This window comes from Xenopus laevis, chromosome 2S (assembly GCF_017654675.1).
Source record: "Xenopus laevis strain J_2021 chromosome 2S, Xenopus_laevis_v10.1, whole genome shotgun sequence".
Taxonomy (NCBI): domain Eukaryota; kingdom Metazoa; phylum Chordata; class Amphibia; order Anura; family Pipidae; genus Xenopus; species Xenopus laevis.
Window position 1 is genome coordinate 126,951,929 of NC_054374.1, and position 19,570 is coordinate 126,971,498.

General features: G+C 38.4%; 1 protein-coding gene across 4 annotated transcripts in view; it reads left to right on the forward strand.

Annotated features, from left to right (window-relative positions):
* Positions 1–4,975: 4,975 nt before the first annotated feature.
* prpf40b.S (pre-mRNA processing factor 40 homolog B S homeolog) overlaps positions 4,976–19,570 on the forward strand; it is a 32,450-nt gene continuing 17,855 nt past the window's right edge. For 2 of the 4 annotated variants that reach the window (XM_018249972.2, XM_018249973.2), the window contains exons 1-11: positions 4,976–5,121; positions 8,813–8,893; positions 9,950–10,093; positions 11,461–11,529; positions 12,040–12,070; positions 12,696–12,721; positions 14,682–14,735; positions 15,381–15,491; positions 16,808–16,928; positions 17,202–17,229; positions 18,762–18,944. In XM_018249972.2, coding sequence (XP_018105461.1) covers positions 5,119–5,121; positions 8,813–8,893; positions 9,950–10,093; positions 11,461–11,529; positions 12,040–12,070; positions 12,696–12,721; positions 14,682–14,735; positions 15,381–15,491; positions 16,808–16,928; positions 17,202–17,229; positions 18,762–18,944 — 851 coding nt within the window. In that variant the 5' untranslated portion in view covers positions 4,976–5,118. Of the gene's footprint in view, positions 5,122–8,812; positions 8,894–9,949; positions 10,105–11,460; positions 11,530–12,039; positions 12,071–12,695; positions 12,722–14,681; positions 14,736–15,380; positions 15,492–16,807; positions 16,929–17,201; positions 17,230–18,761; positions 18,945–19,570 lie in introns of those variants that run through there. The other 2 variants (XM_041584364.1, XM_041584365.1) reach the window with 2 other exon arrangements.

The window sequence follows — 19,570 nt, forward strand, 5'->3', positions numbered from 1 at the left end:
TAATTATCATCATCATCATCATCATTTATTTATATAGCGCCGTCAAGATACGCAGTGCTTTACTGCAGTTATAGCAAACAGGGAATAAATGGTGGATAACAAACAAGGATTACAAGGATAAACAAAAAGAACACCAAGAGCCCCAATAGTGTAATATGTATTGGTAAGGGATAATGAAATAAGAGTAGATAACATATACTCACAAACCAGGGTTACCAATAGGCAACCACTGTAAAGGCAGGTGGGGAGATTGTCCTGACCCCACTCAGGATTAAGAAGTCACTCTCTGTAGATAGAAAAAGGGTATCAACCCTCCACCCAGGGTGGACTTAGTATTGTATAAAAAGAACAGAGGCGCCAAAAGAATAAAAGGATATAAACGAGTTAAAAAACAAAAACTTGGTAATCAGAGGAGACAGTACTGGACTTACCTCCTCCAAGCAGACACAAAACGACTGTAATTAAGCAGTCAAAATTTATTAACGAACTCCAATCAGTACAACGCGTTTCACGGGCTCAGACCCGCTTCTTCAGGCAATAATCATAGGAGTTACAGCATCTGGCAGTAGTATACACACTTAGCGCCTCTGTGTCTTGTCTGTGTGTTGACACAGAGGCGCTAAGTGTGTATACTACTGCCAGATGCTGTATTTGTGCTATTTTGTTTTTTAACTCTTTTATATCCTTTTATTCTTTTGGCGCCTCTGTTCTTTTTATACAAAGGATTACAAGGAGTACAATAGGGTTAGAAGGACCTAGAGGGTTAGAGTTTACAAACTAGTTACAAACTAACTAGGGTACAATTGAGACATTAGGATTATATAAACACTTTGTCATTTTTGATACAGCAATGATTAATTAAGGTACATCGAATAAGCCTCTTTAAACAGGTGGGTCTTTAAGGAGCGCTTGAAAGTTTGGAAAGAAGGAGAAAGTCTGACAGCTTGTGGCAGAGAGAGAGAAAAGCAGAAGCCAGAGAGAAGTCTTGTAGACAAGAATGGGCAGAAGTGATCAGAAAAGAAGTGAGGCGAAGATCAGAAGCAGAGCGTAGGTTTCGTGAAGGAGTGTATTTGGAGATCAGAGATGAAATATAGGGAGGGGTTTCATTATTAAGGGCCTTGAATGTGAGTGTAAGTAATTTGAATTTGATTCTAGAAGAGATTGGGAGCCAGTGAAGGGACATGCATATGGGAGCAGCTGATGTTGAGCGGCGAGCTAGATGAATGAGTCTAGCGGCCGCATTTAGAACAGATTGGAGTTGTGAAAGGTGACTTGTTGGAATACCTGTGAGGAGTAAGTTGCAGTAATCAAGGCAGGAGATGATGAGAGACTGAATCAGTGTTTTAGTTGATTCTGAACTGAGATATGGTCGTATTCGGCAATGTTGCGCAGTTGAATACGGCAAGATTTTGCAAGTGTTTGAATGTGTGGTGAAAAAGACAGATGTGAGTCTAAGATAACTCCTAGGCAGCGTGCCTGTGTGGTGGAATGAAAGGTGGTGTTGTATTATATTTGTATTGTATACTGTATAGTATTATGGTCAGAGTTCAGCCATAATGAACCATGGTCAAAATGCACAATTTAGGCTGAAACAGTAATGTTACACTGGAATTACTAGTCTTTCCTAATAACGGACATTTCTCAAATGTACTGTATGTAAGAAGCAGCTCTATCTCTGCACCACCCTGTTGGGAAATGGGAATCACTATCTCTTCCAACCCTCTCTGCACAAGATGTACACATTAGTAGAAAAAAATATTCTTGCAAATATTTTTATTTGAAACAACAAGCACCATGGCCAAGGTATGCAGAGTTAACAGCAAATTTAACAGCATAAATAAAGGATAACTCACATAGCCATAATAGTATCTGGTTTAGTGCTAATAAAACTGTTATAATGTGCATTTCTGACACCTGCTGGAATAAAAGGACACTGCAGGGTTGCTTTATTTTGGTTATTAATGTTTTTCAGCATTGATGAAAAACGTGTATCAGACGGATTAGCATTTATTTAGCCTTCTGTTAGAACGAGGCAGCACCAGGCAGATTATTATCTGTGTTAAAGCACAAGTTCCTGCATTCTGCAGCTCCCTGCAACAGTGGTGACAGACAGTTAGTGAGCTGACATCAAAGGGATAATGTACTAATATAATACTGGACATGATGTAATAGGGGTGTGTCAGTCTTATATTTTTTTAATTTTGTCCAGTATCAGTTTTTTCAAATTATGTACATAAGCCTTCACTGTTATCCAAATTACCAAATATCTGTAAATTGGGTGCTAGCAACCAGATAGCTGCTGAAAAACTGGAAAGCTGATAAGCAAAAAGCAAATTAATAAAAAAGAAAACAGCAAAATAAAAATTTAAGATCTACTGCAAATTATCTCAGAATTTTACTGTCTACAGCATACTGAAAGTTAAGTTCAAAAATGAGTTACCCCTTTAAGGCTCATCAGGAACTGACTATTGTCCCTTAGGTGCAACTGACACTTGGTGCAAAGGGCATTTTGTACAGTACTGGACAGGTGGAATTCCGAACGAAACCTAAGAAGCACTAAGCACAAGACAGTGCACTGGGCTTTATGCTGAACACCCCATAATAAGCCAGTAATATTTGCCAAGAATACAATTCACTAAAGGTCTATGTGTAAATTATCCCTGAGAGACCTTTGACACAGTGAACAGGGATTTGTGAGTATTAACCCAGATTTAGAGATCAGGATGTGGGACTTAATTCTTCAGACACACAAGTGATACATTATCTTCATGGGCCTGGACCTCATTTCTTTCCACACTCCTCCTCTGCACCCATAGAGTCCCTTTATAGTTATACTACTAGTGCAAATGTATAAATAATAGGCAATTCTGATATAAGTTAATACTCCCTCAACTCACAGAACATACTAACAAATAAAAACACGTTTGGATGCCCCTATCAGTAAATCAAGTGAATAAAGCAAAAATAATATCACTTAGAGTAGTGTTCCCTCACCTCTGATAAATCAATAACCGAAATTCATTCAATACATCGATCAACACAGTTCAATTCACAGCAATGTAAAACACAGGAGACCAAACAATATTTGGCACCAGCCTCCAGCTATTTATGACATAGATGTAACAACAGTAAGTGACGGGGCCACAAGCATTTCATGACACAGTAGTGCAGACTCCCGGCAATATTTGTTTGTATTATTATTTCTCTTGCTCTTTAGTATAGGCAGGGAAATTGGCTACTTATAGGAGAAGGAAAGGCTTTATGCACTTGGGGGTGCAAATGTTAGGCACCCCCAAGTGATTGTATTGACTTACATGAAACCCCAGGCCGGTGCTCCAATCAGCAGAAAACTGCACCGGCCTGGGGTTATACCAGCGAGCACCACAGAGTGATCCTCTTCCAGCTTCTTCTTTCTTGAAATTTCCCAGGGCAGACGCATGTACAGTAGAATGAAAAAGCCAACTTAAAGTACGGCTTCTTACTCTAACGCCCATGCAAAGCCGCTCGAAGAAAGAAGAAGCCGGAAGAGGATCGCTCCATGGTGCTCACTGGTATAACCCCAGGCCAGTGCAGTTTTCTGCTGATAGGATCACCGGTCCGGGGTTTCAGGTAAGTCAATACAATCACTTGGGGGTGCCTAATATATGGCACCCCCAAGTCCACAAAGCCTTTCCTTCTCCTTTAAGACACTGGAGTTTTTTTTGAGTTATTTAGCTTTTTATTTTGCAGCTCTTCAATTTGCATTATAAACAATCTGGAAGCTAGGGTCCAATTTACCCTAGCAACCATGCATTGATTTGAATAAGAGACAGGAATATGAATAGGAGAGGACCTTACTAAAAAGATGAGAAATATAAATTAGCAATAACAATAAATTGGCAGCCTTACAGAACATTTGCTTTCAGATGGGGTCAGTGACGCCCATTTGAAAGCTTGAAAGTGTCAGAAGAAAAAAGCAAATAATTATAAAACTATAAAAAATAAATACTGAAACCCAATGGAAAAGTTGCTTAGAATTTGCCTTTCTATTACATATTAAAAGTTTACATAAAGGTGAACCACCCCTTTAACAACAGATGAAGCAGATCCCACAGTTACAAGGGTCTCCGGGAAGAGGGGGCCAAGACTATGGGGTCTGCTTCCTATAGTTATGAAAATCCCCTGCTGTCTTACCTACTTCAGCACAAGTGGCCAGGAGATAGGGATGTGATTGAGCAAGTGGGCAGGAAGGTGGAGCTGCAGTGTACTGGGCCCCTCTGAAGTCTTTGGGGGGGGGGGCAGTGCAGTGTTGTTACCCCACTGTCAGTGACCCCCGTTTTAAATCTGAAAAGAAACAGAAAAGAACAGCAAGTTTTAAAGAAACAAATGCCCAACTGAAAAATTGCTAAGAAAAGACCATTCTATGACTTACATAAGGTGAACCACCCATGATGATCTCCTTTGAGTAAACTGTTAGTATGATGTAGAGAGTGACATTTGACATAATTTGCAATCGGTTTTCATTTTTTATTATTTGTCTTTTTACAGTTATTTGCCTTATTATTCAGCAGCTCTCCAGTTTGCAATATCAGCAATCTGGTTGCTAGGGGCCAAATTTCCCTAGCAACCATGCATTGATTTGAATAAGAGACTGGAATAGGAACAGGAGAGGGCCCAAAAAGGAGTCATAAAAAGTAGCAATAACTATAAATCTGAAACCTTACAGAGCATTTTTTTTTTAGATGGGGTGAGTGACCCCCACTGAAAAGAATCAAAAGACGAAGAAATAATTATGATAATATTAAAAAAAAATGGAGACCAATTGAAAGGTTGTTTAGAATTGGACATTCTTTAACATACTTTAAGTTAACTTCAAGGTGAACCACCCGTTTAACGCCTGCTGGATAACACACAGGTAGTGGGATCCAAACCCTCATGTCCAGACTGACATTTAACTAGGCCCCTGTTTTGCAAGAACACTCAGCTTCAGCTAAGGGGGCAGCAGACAGGGGAATTGTCGCGTCGGTACTGAAAGTGTTAACCCTTCTGCCGTCCCCGCCTCTTGCTGACGTTGTGGCCAATGAGCGCGCAGCTTGTTGCAGGGGCGGTACCAGTGATGGGGTTTCGGCTGGCGCAGAGATGGTAGCGTAGCTTTGTTTATTTCTCTCTGGGTAATTGGGGGGAAGTGGGGTTAGTATAATGGACACCGGAGTGGGGTGTGTGGGATCACTGTCTATTCATTCCTTTATTCCCGGATGCTTGTCTTCTAATTGGTTGTTTGGTTGGGGAGCATCAGGGACAGAGCCTGCAGGGCAAATGGGTGTGTGTGTGAGGCACTGGGGTTATTATATGTATAATGTAGAGGTGGTGGCTGAGGTTCCATGCAGTGGTCAGGAATAGGGGACAGCTACTTAACTAATAATATATTATTATTATTATATAGGAGCTGCATATGGCTTGCAAATGGTTGGTAGGAACCTGAACTGTGCTGTATGTGTAATATAAAGGTTATGATATGCAGTGTGAGCTCAGGGAGTTGTGTGCTATTGCTTACAACTACTGCAAATATTGCCTGGGGACATATAAGAGGATCTGGTAGGAAGATAATATGCCTTTGGGGCCGTGGGATATATAGTGAATTAAGTACCCCCTCTTGTAAGTTATAAGGATATTATAAGTCACCGAGCAATTTTATGACCATATAAAAACACGAGGCCAGGTCATGGAACAACGAGGTAACTTCTAATATCCTCATATTTTGCAACTGGGGGTACTTTATTATAATACACAAGTTTCAGTGAGTCATGTGACAGAAATGACGCCAGAACTCACCGTTTATAACTGATGACATCAGAACTCACCGTTTATAAGGATATAATTTACAGGATATTCATGGCTTTTGTGTATTATATAATCATATCTATATGGGACATAATCAGTGGCAGAACTACTGGGGGAGTAGGGGGTGCTAGGGCCTGCACCCCCTCAGGGTCCCCCGGCAGCCCGCACGCTACTGAAATGCGGGCTGTACGGAGTGGGGCGGGGGCCCGGCTGCTGGATATAATCATACGGAAAGTGTCTCTAATGCACATGTTTTCGTACACGTTTTTATACATTCAAAGCTTAAATGGAGCAGAGGAATTGTGTGATCTCTGCAAATAAGAATGGATTTCTATATAGTATTTAGCAGATACTGTGGGGAAACATTTTCCGATATCGTATTTAGCAGATACTGTGGGGAAACATATCTAAGCTCCAAATCTACATTGGGATGTTAAGGACAAAATTCATTGTTTGGAGGTATGCACTAGAGCAGGTATCCCCAACCTTTTGAACCTGTGAGCAACATTCAGAGGTAAAAGGAGTTGGGGTACCAAATAAGTGCTGTGATTGGTCATTTGTTAGTCCCTATGTGGATTGTCAACATCCAAGGGGTTGGAGAGCAACATGTTGCTCCCGAGCTACTGGTTGGGGATCACTGCACTAGAGACAAAATGAGCAGTTGAGAAAATAAAGCAAATCATTCATTAAAGGACCTGTTTTCCTTCCAAGCCATTTTTGGTATGTAGGCACATAAGACAATTTGTGACTGACCTTCATTTTTTTTTGTATTCTTTTTGTATCTTTAAATATTTTTTAATTATATTTTAACGGTTATGCTATGTGTTAATGACACTAACAACCAAGGAGAAATTGGGAAGTCAATAGGAGAAGTAGAACATCTGGAGATAAATATTAGCAATGAAAACAATAAACTTGAAGCCTCACAGTCAGTGTGCTTTTTTGGTTGCCCATATTAGTGACCTGACAGTCAGACAGCATTTTTACCTGAAGACTAATCGGAAGGCGGATCAGCCATATCAAATTGTTAATGAAGACCAACTGAAATGTTTAGCATCTGTAATATATAAAAGCATATTCCAGCCAGCTTATTAAAAATGGTTGTAAAGAAAATCTTTAAATTCAATGTGCCAAGAGTTGCTTTAAATGTGGGCACATCATTTCCTGCCATATGATCCTATCATTAATGAAAATTCTGTTTAATTATTTATATTTTGTCTCTGCATCTACACTCTGTAGCTAGGGTCAAATATGCCAATGCAGGAATGGAACCTATTATCCAGAATGCCTGGCATCTGGGGTCTTTCTGTAATTTGGACCACCATAACTGTAAGGGCTCTTACACATAAACACATCAGATTGATTGCAATATATTCTGTGTGGATGTACTCACGAGCATTCAGAGTTGCAAATTATTCCATTTGATTTTTTTTTAGATTCAACATGAATCTGAATTTGCTTGTGCTTGGCGGCATTCAGAAACGAATAGAATAGAAGGTTTTGTTTGGAACTGACAACACATTTCTTTGCCAATTTACAGAAAGTAGAAAGTAGACAAGGCCTGGAAGCCATTTTAAAAAAGGGTAAAACTAAGCATGATGTTGAATTTTATGGATTATATTGCTATGTGTGAGCCAGGTAGCCGTGCAGTGACTAAAAAAAATACATTATAAATAGGCTAATCCCATTTGGTTTGACAGATTCAGATGTGCTTTGATGAACCTGATTATTAGTCTCCTTTCCTTTTGCACACAAAGGAAAAATAGGACTTTTCATATAACTTAAGAACAGTTTTGTATAGCAGAGATTTATTTAGTGTAAACACATTTCGCATTATAAACACCAGGGTGGCTGAGGAGGCATCGCTGTGAATAGGGTCCCTTTGAAGATGTTTTTGTAATGGGGGCCGACCCATTCTAGTTACTCCATTGTTCGGCACTGTATGATATAATCATGTTTAGGGACACTGATCAATTATAGATCATGGGGACTGTAGTGTTGGAGAATTGTGTTTTAATATAAAAAGAATGCCTCTATTTCTAGTGGCAATATGATGAGGTATGCAAATACTTACATAAAGCTCAAGGGAAATATTATACCACTGAGGTCCCTGTCTTTATCTGGCAGAATTAGACATCATGTGCCTGACATACTCCAAGTGTGATATAATATTCTAAGTTAAATAAGGCTTGCTGTCCAAGCCCCCACCCAGAACATTTTGGCAAATGCTTATATGATAAAGTCATACCCTGAACTATTTTTAGTTGCATTATTTGGGTCTAGTGGTGTAGGTAATTCAAGAAGGGCTATCCTGTTTACACATACAGGTTGTTCTAACTGTTATTTGTAAAATATATTTTCTTGAGTAAAAATCGAGTTGTTTCAGTGTGAGCTAATGTTTCTTTGTATTTAAAGGCTTATCCCCTATGAACAACTGGAGGTTTTTGGCCTAAGATACTACTATATCTGAGACTGGCTGGCCAGCCAAAGTCTATGTTACCTTTCCCCATTGCCCTCTTGTTGTGTTATTAATTCTCTGGCAAGAAGCAAGCTAGGACTTGTAAAGAGGTGTAACCAACTGAAAACGAATGGTTTCCCATAGGCATCGATGCAGGAAGAGCAATTTATTAGTTTGCTAATAAACTGTACAGAGATACCCAATCATTTTCAATTTGCAAAACATGTTCAGTTGTGGCTGAAGCAGCTTCCAGGGCAGCTGCAATTACCATGGAATTGTGACAGAAAATGCCACATTGTGGTTAAAAAACCTGGTGATTTGTGCCTTAAAAAACTGGGCACTGTAAGTATAGTGAATATTGCAGGCAGTAACATTAATGTGCGCTACATAATTAATGCTGTTACTTAACCTAAAGCTGTGCCATCTGCACCCAAATACCACCTGATATTTCTTTCTAACATCACAGGTGCATAGATGTAAATCCAACTCATATGATAATAGTCTGTGGCTAACTGTTTCTTTTTTCTGATTTAGTCAGCACCAGACTCAGGAACAGCTCCACCCGGACAACCTACTCCTTTTCCCACGGCTCCGCCCCTGATGCCTCCACCTTTTGTAAGTGCTTTTGTTCTCTTGCGTGCACTTGTCTTGTTGATCATAAATAATCAATGCATGTTATTATTTACTAAGGTAAGAATTCAAGTAATAAGGCTGAATAAGAACAGAATAACACCCTGATGGCCCCTCTATCTCCCCGAACTGACTTCCGCCTGCTATGAGAAAACGCCAGCGCACTGGCACTCGCGGCATTTAGATTTCCGAAGTTGCCTCATGAGGAAATGGAAGTGCTGTGAGTGCATTGGCGCAGGTGTTTTCTTCATTATAGCAGGGGGAAGGCAGTTTGGAGGGATTGTCACCCCGCAGAAGAGGTGGTTAGTCGCCAGGCGACTAAATCTCCCTAAATTTGCCTGTGTGCCCCTGCATCGAATCCAGGATTCGGTTCGGGATTCGGCCAGGATTCGGTCTTCTTCAGTTTGTTACATGGCCCCCAGTAACTTCTTCTTCTTTTTATAATTCTTATTCATATTATTATCAACTACCTGTAAGTTAAATGGAAAAGATCCTCTTTTTAAGTACACGTATGGGATATGTTATCCGGAAACCCGCTATCCCGAATTACTGAAGGCCATTTCCCATAGACTCCATTTTATCCAAATAATCCAAATTTAAAAATGATTTCCTTTTTCTCTGTAAGAAAAAACAGTATCTTATACTTGATCCCAACTAAGATATAATTAATCTTTATTGGAAGCAAAACCAGCTTATTGGGTTTATTTAATGTTTGCATGATTTTCTAGTAGTCTTAAGGTATGAAGATCCAAATTATGGAAAGATCCATTATCCGGAAAACCCCCAGGTCCCAAGCATTCTGGATAACAGGTCCCATATGTAGTATATATCTTCTACAGAGGTATATCTGTTATGAGGCATGGTGGGAACTTTTGTCTAGGTTGGCAATATACTGAAAGAGGGTGTTCAAATGAAAAAAACTGCCCTCATACTTTTATGATCTGTTTATAGCAAATGTAATAGTAGGCACATAATTATTAAAGGTTAGACATATAACTTAACTTAGCTGAGGTGCTTTTCTTGTTTTATATTTTTTTGCAGATGCCACCTCCAGGGCTTCCACCTCCCTTCCCACCAATTGGGTTGCCACCAATTGGGCAGAGGCCTCCAGCAATTCCACCAATGCCACATACCATGCTACCACCCATGATTCCCCCTTTGGCCGGCCCTCCACCTATTGGACAGGTATGAGGCAGGTACTTGTGAGCTTACTCTGTTACTCGGACATTACAGATTGGTTGGTCATGTTTATATTAATTAGCCTGTCATGTTTAATGCCCCAGAACACATAACTACAATTAATGCAAAGCAAATAATCATGTTTAATGCTCAAGCAAATTTTCCTCAGGCAGTAATGTATGGCAACCAATCATTTTTTTTTCACTGCTCAACCTGCAGCTGGCAAAAAAAAAGCCAATTACTACCAATTAGTTGGTATGGCTTATTGCCCATGTTCAAATGTTTAAACAGCTATGTCCATAAGACATAGCTGTTGATATGCAAAAAAAGAGCAAACCTCACGCTTAATGTCCCAGAACGTCTGTATAAATGCAGAAAAACTTCATGTTTTATACCCATAAAGTACTTTGGCAGACCCAACCATTATTTAATGCCCTATAAGACCATTGCAGTGCATGTGCAGAACAAAACAAACTTTAAAGCCCCATAAGACCTTAGCAGTACAAATGCTTCATTCCTAATGCTCTTAATGCAGTGAAAACTAAATGTGTAATACCCCAGAACATATAGCAAGTAAAGGTGCAGAGCAGACTTCATGTTTATTATTCATAAGAGGATTGCAGTGCATATGCAGAGCAAACTTGATACTTAATTCCACAGTGCCAACATGTTTAAAACAGTGTGTACTGCTTCAGCAAATCAGGGTACTGCACAGGGACTGAAAAAATGCCTTCTAACCCAAACAGTGTGGCTTTATTGCCTTAGTGCCTATAGTAAAAATGGCTCTGTGGCCCAATACTGGCATGGTCCAAGCTAAACCATTTTGAAAGTATGTCTGAAATCAATTTGGAAAGAGATTTGAGATACAGGATAATTGACAAATGATTGGGAAAATTCAATATTTGGCCTCTTTTGACATACTTTGCCCCAGTGAAATGAGATTGTGCCTCACTCTTGAATTGTCAGGGGGTGATGGCCATTGCTTTTAAACAGATGTAGTGGCAACAGTTATTTACACTTATATAAATTAACAAAGTATACAGCATTTATAGGTCTTAGCAACAAAAGAGTTTTTATTGAAAGTCCAAAGTTTTGGTTACATAAAGTGACCTTATGTAATGTATCATAATTTCAAGCAGGATGCGATACTGGCTAAATACTTTGTTGCCTTTTCTTAATCCTCTACTAAACGGGTAATGACTGGTATTGTCTGATGTTTCCACTGGATACTATAAACAATATTCTCTGTTCCCTATTTAAACAGAAAAAGGCAGATGTCACACTTTACCTGAAATGCTCCCTGCTTTGGCTGCTTACTAATTCATTGTTTATTTGACTATACTATTACCCTATCTCCCAAATGCTTCCCAAAGCTTCCAAGTCTGGTGCCTCCCCTAATGCCAACAATGATGCCGCCAGCAGTAACATCTAGTTCTACCACTGTGAGTATCTTTGACATAACCTTGCATTGCACTTTCTCCCACTGTCTTTTAGTGTCATCCTGTAACTGCCAGTTTCTGTCTGTAAACCCATTGCAAGGATAAATCTCTGCACCTTCTTTGAGCTTCAGTATATAAAAAAAAACCTCGACAGCCATGACAGTTGTTCTTATAGGTGTCTATTTTGTGTCACTTTGTACCGAATTTGACACACTAGTCATTCTGAGTGTCACAAAGAATAATGCAATCATTTCCTAGCCCCTTAAAAATCTTCTTTATGTAAATCCCCTTGATGAATCGATTTTGGCTGGTAAGTGGATTGCGCTCACTAGGGACACATGGGATAATTCCGTGAGATATTTGAGTTGATACTGTGACTTTTTTGTTTACAGTGCTCATTGGGTGCAGGTCTTTAAACTTGAGCAAGATTTTTATTTACTGGTCCCTGACAAACCCAAATGTTATTTAAATGAATGCAAAGATCCAGTAATACTGTGATTTTTCTCTTGGCAGGCACCTGCTCCAGGAACAGAGTCTGCGAGCTGTGAGTATTCTGTTAAGGCAGGAGTAACAAAGGGCTTTGGGAAATTTATAAGCACCAATAGTTTTAAGTAGTGAATGTTTATAAGATGGGGGGTTTATATACTTTATAGCTGTTTCTTCCCCACTCCCCTTCTGTTCATGGGGAACTATAATGAAAAATTTAATACAAACTTTCTCAATTAAATATACTGTACAATTTCTAAAATAATCAAGTTTTGCTTCACTAACCCCCTCCCAGCAATCTGTCTCTCTGTACGCAGCTTTGGTCAGGCTCTTGTTTTTAAAACACAGCTCAAATACATCATATAGGGGCGATCAAAAACTGACACAAGCATGTCTGTAGAGAGACAGATTGCTGGAAGGGGGTTAGTGAAGAGTAACTTTATTATTTCAGAAATGGAAAAGCATCTTTGAATGTTTGTTATCATGATAGTTCCACTTCAAACATTTATTCTTTTAAATAAATTCCATTTATATGATACACAATCCCACTCTGCATGTCTCCACTCCTTGCTGTATCTAAAAAACATTTCCTAACATGTACTAGCTTTGCTCCCCCTTTCCTAGAAAGCCTTTCCATTCTAAATGTAAGTATGTATTTTTATGCTGTTGCATTTGTTTTCCAGCACCAGTGGCTCAGCCAGCTCCCACAGTGAGTAGCTAGAATTTCTCCTTACATGTCCCAATTTGTTTATTTCTGTGGGATTCTTGGGGCTGCTAGAAATAACATAACATGTTACTGCTTTAAATTTTATTGCATTGTACAAGATTTTTTTAACTGCTTTGGATAAATATTTACATAAATAGTTTCTGTTTTTTTGTGCAATGGAAAGTAGCCTTAGCTCTGCACAAAGCTGTGGGTAGAAGGCAGTTCCGCCTGTATCTCCCAACTTAAGTGCTGTTATTTGTTTGGGTTTAGAATATTTGTCACGTTTACAGATGTGTTAGCATACATTTTGTTTATATAATTTGATACTGGAGATTTAGGGGGTTATTTATTAAAGTCACATTTTTTATGGTCAGACTTTTAAAGGGGAAAACGCCAATTTTTTCGTGATTAATTAAACCCTGATGGTGTTAAAAGTCTGAATAAAAAAGTACTCCAACTGAGACCTGCCGAGTTCCTTTAGAAATCAGTGGCAGATGTCCCGTTTATATCCTGACCTGCGCTGGGTTTCGTATTTTTTTGGGCGTCATATCCAAAAAAGTCGCAGGTTTCAGACCTCAAATCCTAAAAAGTTGCAGTTTTCAGCAACAAATCTAAAAAATTCATATGATTCAGATTTTTTTCACGATTTTATTATTTTTTTTCCCCCACACAAGAAATTTTCAGAAAAATGTATTGATAAATACTGGGAAAAAGTCAGTGCGTATTGCGAGAACTTTTCAGATTTTGATAAATTACCCCCTTAACCTGTTCTTTGAAGCATGTGGTGTGTGTAGACACAAAATGCCATATATGAAAAACTTTTGAGACCTTCTACTATAATATGTAGACTTGTAGACTTGGTTTTTTGTGTGATAATTTACTGGTTGGTTCATACATCATTGCTATTGGTTCAATGACAAAGTGGGCATATAGCTGCACCTGTCAGACAAGCCAAACTGTGTATCGCCGCCTACTTTGCTGCTAGTTGTTGGGGACATGCTAGATGCATCCTATGTGAAGGCATCTGGCTTGAACCTCATGTATAAGATGCAAAGTCACATAAGACCCCTCTCCATAGGGCACTCAGTAAATACTGGCACTCTGGCACCTCTCCAAAGGGTATTCTGTAAGACAGCTTTATGCAGAATGTAGTATAATGGCCAGCCTAAAGTAGGCCAGTTCTCATTGGTATCCAACAGAGCAGCCAGTGAGCTGAATAAATGGATACAGCATGAATAATGGAAACAGTAGGAAATGTAGAGGAACAGCTTACCTTCACTTGCTCATCTGCCAAATCATCATGAGATTGGCTGACGCTTATATACTATAAAAAAAATCTTATTTGCATTTAGCAAGCAAAAAAGGGTTATTATGCTATATATTATTCTATAGTTTTGGTACATACAAATTGGTTACATATGTTATTGTTCTGTGTTATTAGAATATATGAAAATGTGAGTTTGGAAATGTAAATGCCTCTGATTCTTAGGGGACTATTTATTAAACATCAAATTTTAGTGGTTTTAGAAAACCACAATGAAACGCTTTTTTTTTTAAAACCACAAATGCCATGAAAGTTATTAAAAGATCTGGATATAAAAGTATGAACTGAAAAAAATGTTCAATTATGCACAAAAAAATACAAAAACCTCTAAAAATCAAATGTTTTCCAGATAATTACTAGTGAAAAAAATCTGAAAACCTCTAAAAGTCTGAGTTGATTGAAAAAGGTCTAATAGGATGAGAGCAGCTCCCATTGACTTCTATAGAACCTCAAGCTTTTAATTGGCACAGTTTTGTACTGGAGTTTTTTGTGAATTTTGCACTTAATAAATCTCTAATTTTTACATGACTTTTTAGAGATTTGTGAGAAAAAAAAGAAATTCAAATATTAGTAATTAGACCCCTTTGACTTCCTACTTTTTTCCTCATGTTTTTGTCTCTTATTTTGTCGCATACCTAGGTGGCGAAGGTAACTGCGGAGCACAGTTCACCAGCTCAGGACATTCCAAAAAAGGTTTTTGCTGCTTGTGTACTATGTATAGCAACGTTCTCCAATTTTGTGATAGGGTTTGTTTCAGGGGATGTGTCACTATTACATTGTAAGCTGACTATAAAACAAGGACAGCATTGATCCGTGGTGCTCGTTGGAAGAACCCTGGGCCGGTGCAGTTTTCTGCTGATAGGCGCACCGGCCTGGGGTTTCAGATAAGTAAATACAGTCACTTGGAATGCTTTACATTTTGCACCCCCAAGTGCAAGACAACTTTTCTTCTCCTTTAATCTTTTCTGCTGTAACAACCTCATTCATTCTACTAAGTATATTTGCTGGAATTGCAGTTCAGGGTGAATGCGTCAGTGATGAACCTACCATAACTAACAGTTTTTGTCTGGTATAACCAATTGCTCCTGCTATCAGTATAGAACATAAGTGAGTTGTCTACAGCAGATAAAATATAATGCTATGTTGAGGCTTTTATAGGAAAGCATATGTCCTCTAATTTTTCATTGGTGCCATAATACCCTCACAACAATACTGTTTAACTTAGTGGCCAAGGGACCAAAGTTTGACTTTATAGTTATATAGATCTTATATAGATATAGATCTTAGTTGAGATCTTAGTTGAGATCTGCTTTCCACTAATTACTATCGTTTTGGTAGAAATCATTGTGGACTGAACACAAGGCACCAGATGGGCGTACCTACTACTACAACTCTGAAAGCAAGCAGTCTACATGGGAGAAGCCAGATGAGCTGAAATCCAAGGCAGAGGTGAGAAGGGCTAAATTGTTCAACTAAATAAGAGTCAAAGGTAGAAATATGAAGGTACCTAAAAAACACTTTTTTCCCCCAGGGGCATTGGTTTTAATATATAATGGGTGGGAAGTTTATCAAATCAAACAACAAAAGGTGTGGCACAACTAAATTAATATCACATTACTTATAATAAATCAATTGTTATTATTATTATTATTATTATTAATACATGGGTAATGAATTTAAAGATTCCCCTCCCTTAAAGACACATAAAGCAAGATATGACCCAGGTGCCATAAGTCCAGGTGTTCCATTACAGAGTCACTCACTTCAAAGAAAGCATGGAGATTTCTCACTCAGCACATACTGTGAGTTGGTTGCCACTATCCTGAGTCTTTCATTATGGGGGGGGGGAGTTGAGACCAATTTGTAATAAAGTGGAATAGATGGAGGAAGGCTTGCAACTAGAATAGGGAACCTCTATTTTACATCAAAGATTAAAACATGTATGGGAAAGGAATGCATTTTTTCTCACTTTGAAAGAAGTTTTATTTTCGTTCTTTGTTTTACATGTTATATACCTTTAAATGTTAAAGCCAGTAAGTTTTGGCCACATATCCCACAATGAGCCTTATGGTGACCATATTATAATTTAGGATTGCAGGAACAATTTATGGGCAGATTTATCAAAGGTCGAATTTCAAATTGCTCTGAATTTTTTTTAACTCTAATAAATTCGAAAATACTCACAGCTGGAATGGGAGGTTATTTAAGAAAAAACTCGAACGAATATTACCGACCTGAAAACTTAAATCGAATTCGAATGGAATTTGACTTAACTCGAATCGAGTTTTTTTCTCTGAAAGAAACTCGAATGTCAGGAAGGCTAATTGGTCACTGGACATCTGCCATTGACTTCAACATGAACTCGGCAGGGTTTTGGTGACGAATAGTCGAATTCAAGTTGTTCCCAGGGTCAAGGTATGATAAATCTCAAATCCTAATTTGAGTTTGGATTATTCCCAACTCGAATTTGTTTTGTTTTGACCAAAAATCCAACTCGAAAGTTCAAATTTGAACCTTAATAAATCTGCCCCTTAATGTAGTTAGTTTGATAACACTGTAGATTTTATTATTCATGTTATTGCTAGAATATATGTTTCTGCTTTGCCAACAAACTAAATGGCAGGCAGAATCGACTAGAGTAATATTAATATTCTTTTATAATTTTAGCTTACTAGTGCATTACTATACAAAACAATTGAACCCCAAAATATCTACTGTAAAAATCATCATGTTCTCATCATCATCATGTTCTGCTCTCTGTACAGTTTCTCTTCTCACAGTGTCCCTGGAAAGAATATAAATCTGACACAGGCAAATCCTATTATTATAACTCTCAGACCAAGGAGTCTCGCTGGACCAAGCCCAAAGACCTGGAGGAATTAGAGGGTAAGGGGCACAGCTAAAGGAAACGGAAACCTTTTTTTAAAGGCTTTCTAAACAGTTTGCTGTGTTAACGTAATATAAGGGAATGCTCATCAAGTCTGACATTACTAGTTGCGAGGTAATGACTTCTGTTATTAAAGAAATAATAATGCAAAATTCAAAATGTAACGTTGTTAATGGCAATGCAGTGTTGAGGGCAATGGGGAATATGACACAGTGACAAATTAGTCATATCTAGTTTGTATTGAAATTATAGATATTTTTTTCTTTTTGCAGTACTAATTAAGCAAAAGGATGAAGCTGGGTAAGTCTTGTCATATAACACAGGGTTAGGAGAATATGGTTAGATATAAATATGGCAAAAGGATATTTGCATTATAAAGTGGGAACCAGTAATATACGGTAACTCTGCATGCGTAATGTACATGGAAAACACAGTGATGGAATTTCTTCCTATTCTCATGTAACTATTATTATTATTATTATTAAGAAGAAGAAGAAGCATTTATAAAGCTCAAATAGTAGAAGGCTGTGTACATCAACACATTAAAGGGAAACTAAAGGTACAAACACTGGGGGGGGTGCAAAAATGTTAGGCACCCCCAATAATTATAGCTTTAGTTCACTTTTAAAACTATACATAAATACATACTGATACAGGAGATAAAGTCCCTCTTACATGAAATATTTCATATTACATCATAATTTAATTAAATACAAGGCATGCTCAGCACACTGGGAACCTGCCAATGGTTCATGAGCCCTAAAGGCGAGGCCACACGGAGCATTTTTACACTGCATTTTTAAAAACATGTGGTTGAGTGTAAATACGCCAATGTAATCACATGCGCATGATAATGTGCGTTCTTCAACCTGTAGTTTTCTTTTCCCAAAATGCATTTCTGTTTTTTCTCATTCCCCACAATTCTGCTCAGAAGAATTGTATTAAACGTTTAAGACAAAAAAGGCAAGTGGAAAAGCTATTTACATGCAAAATGTGGCCGGACTGATCGTTAATACGCAGTATAATTACATCACCAGCAGACAACACCTCAAATGCGCAATCCATCTCGCAAGAGTTTGCCTGCCATATTGAAAATATGCTGTGTATTTCAGCGGTGTATTTCCAAACATGTGGATCCCATAGAGTTTAATAATATGGTGTTTCCTTGGCGTAATGGCATTTCTGCTGAAAAACACAGATACTAGCGTCTTGTGGCGGATGTTGGCTCAGAAACGCCCAGTGGGAATACGTATTCCATTATTTTCAGTAGGGCTTAATATTGTGTCGCACAATGTAAAAACGCCCTGTGTGACCATGCCCTAAGGGGCACTCCAGCTTTTGGGTCTGTGCTGTTTGTAAACAAACCCTTATTTGTGTTGTGTAACATGGGAATTGATTTCTATTGCTTTACTTTGCTGTTTCACAATTAGATTTTGAGTGAGGCTCCCTTCAGTTCCTCGTAGGCTGTGTGTAATGGGTGGGTCTGTGTAGTAGTGAATCATGTATGCATACAATATTTTCTGTGCATGCCACAATGTTATAGTGTGCTGGTGTCAAAACCTGTGTGTGCGGGTTGATGAACACACAGCTTAGCAAAACATTGCATTTGCGTAAACCATAAGATTCTTGTCAGTGTAATAAACCTGACCATTTTCACTGTATTTGGAACATTTTATTTGTGACAGAAGGGTAAAGCATACATTATGTCATGATCATTTTAATTTTGTATAATTAATAATGGAGATCAGTGAGAAGGCAAAGTACAAAAGTATGTATGACATTTGGCAAAAGCTTGAATTGCAAGGTGACAATGGATACATATAACCTTCTAGTGCAGAACAGGAGACCCAGTCTGCTATCTCCAGCCCGTCAACTGCACTTTCAACCGATACTGAGATGACACCCACTGAGGAACCAGTTGTATCACAACCCAGTATACCAGAGCCTGTAGAAGCATCGGAAGTAGAAACTCCACAGGAAGAAGCTGTGCAACGCCAGAAAGATATCTCAAACAGGTATCGTCCTGCCACATTGTACATTGGTTTGACTGCAACATTAAGGCTCAATCATTTTGATATCTGTGTCCCTCTGACGGATAATGACAACAGTCAATACACCTTATTTGCTCCTACATACTGAAAAGCCAGTCAATCACAATCACCGACAATGACTGGCAAAATTCTCAGGAACAGACTAATTTACAGTGTAAAGCAGTGACAAATGTTAAAAGGCATTTTCCTAACCATAGTTCTCCCTGACAGCCCTGCCATGGTTAAAAAATTACAAAAAACTACCCAAAATTGCCAAATTGTCTCATAATAAGATTGTTGACAATCTTGACATTATACTACAGGTGAATTTAAAGAATGAACTTCTACTTTATGTAAACAATTAGTGCACAGGATGATACAGGAAAGTAGGTTTCACATATATTTTTCCTGTTTGTATTATTACATTTTAGTTCTATACTTTTTATATGTTACCCAGGGTTTGACTACAGAGTATTCATTATTAACATTGGTCCCTAAGCCATTTTTACACTTAGTGTCACATTTAAATCTTAGGGGCACATTTAAATTGATCGATCGAAGAAAACCTTAGAAAACCGATGGGAAAGGTCTCCATAGGCTAACTGACGAAG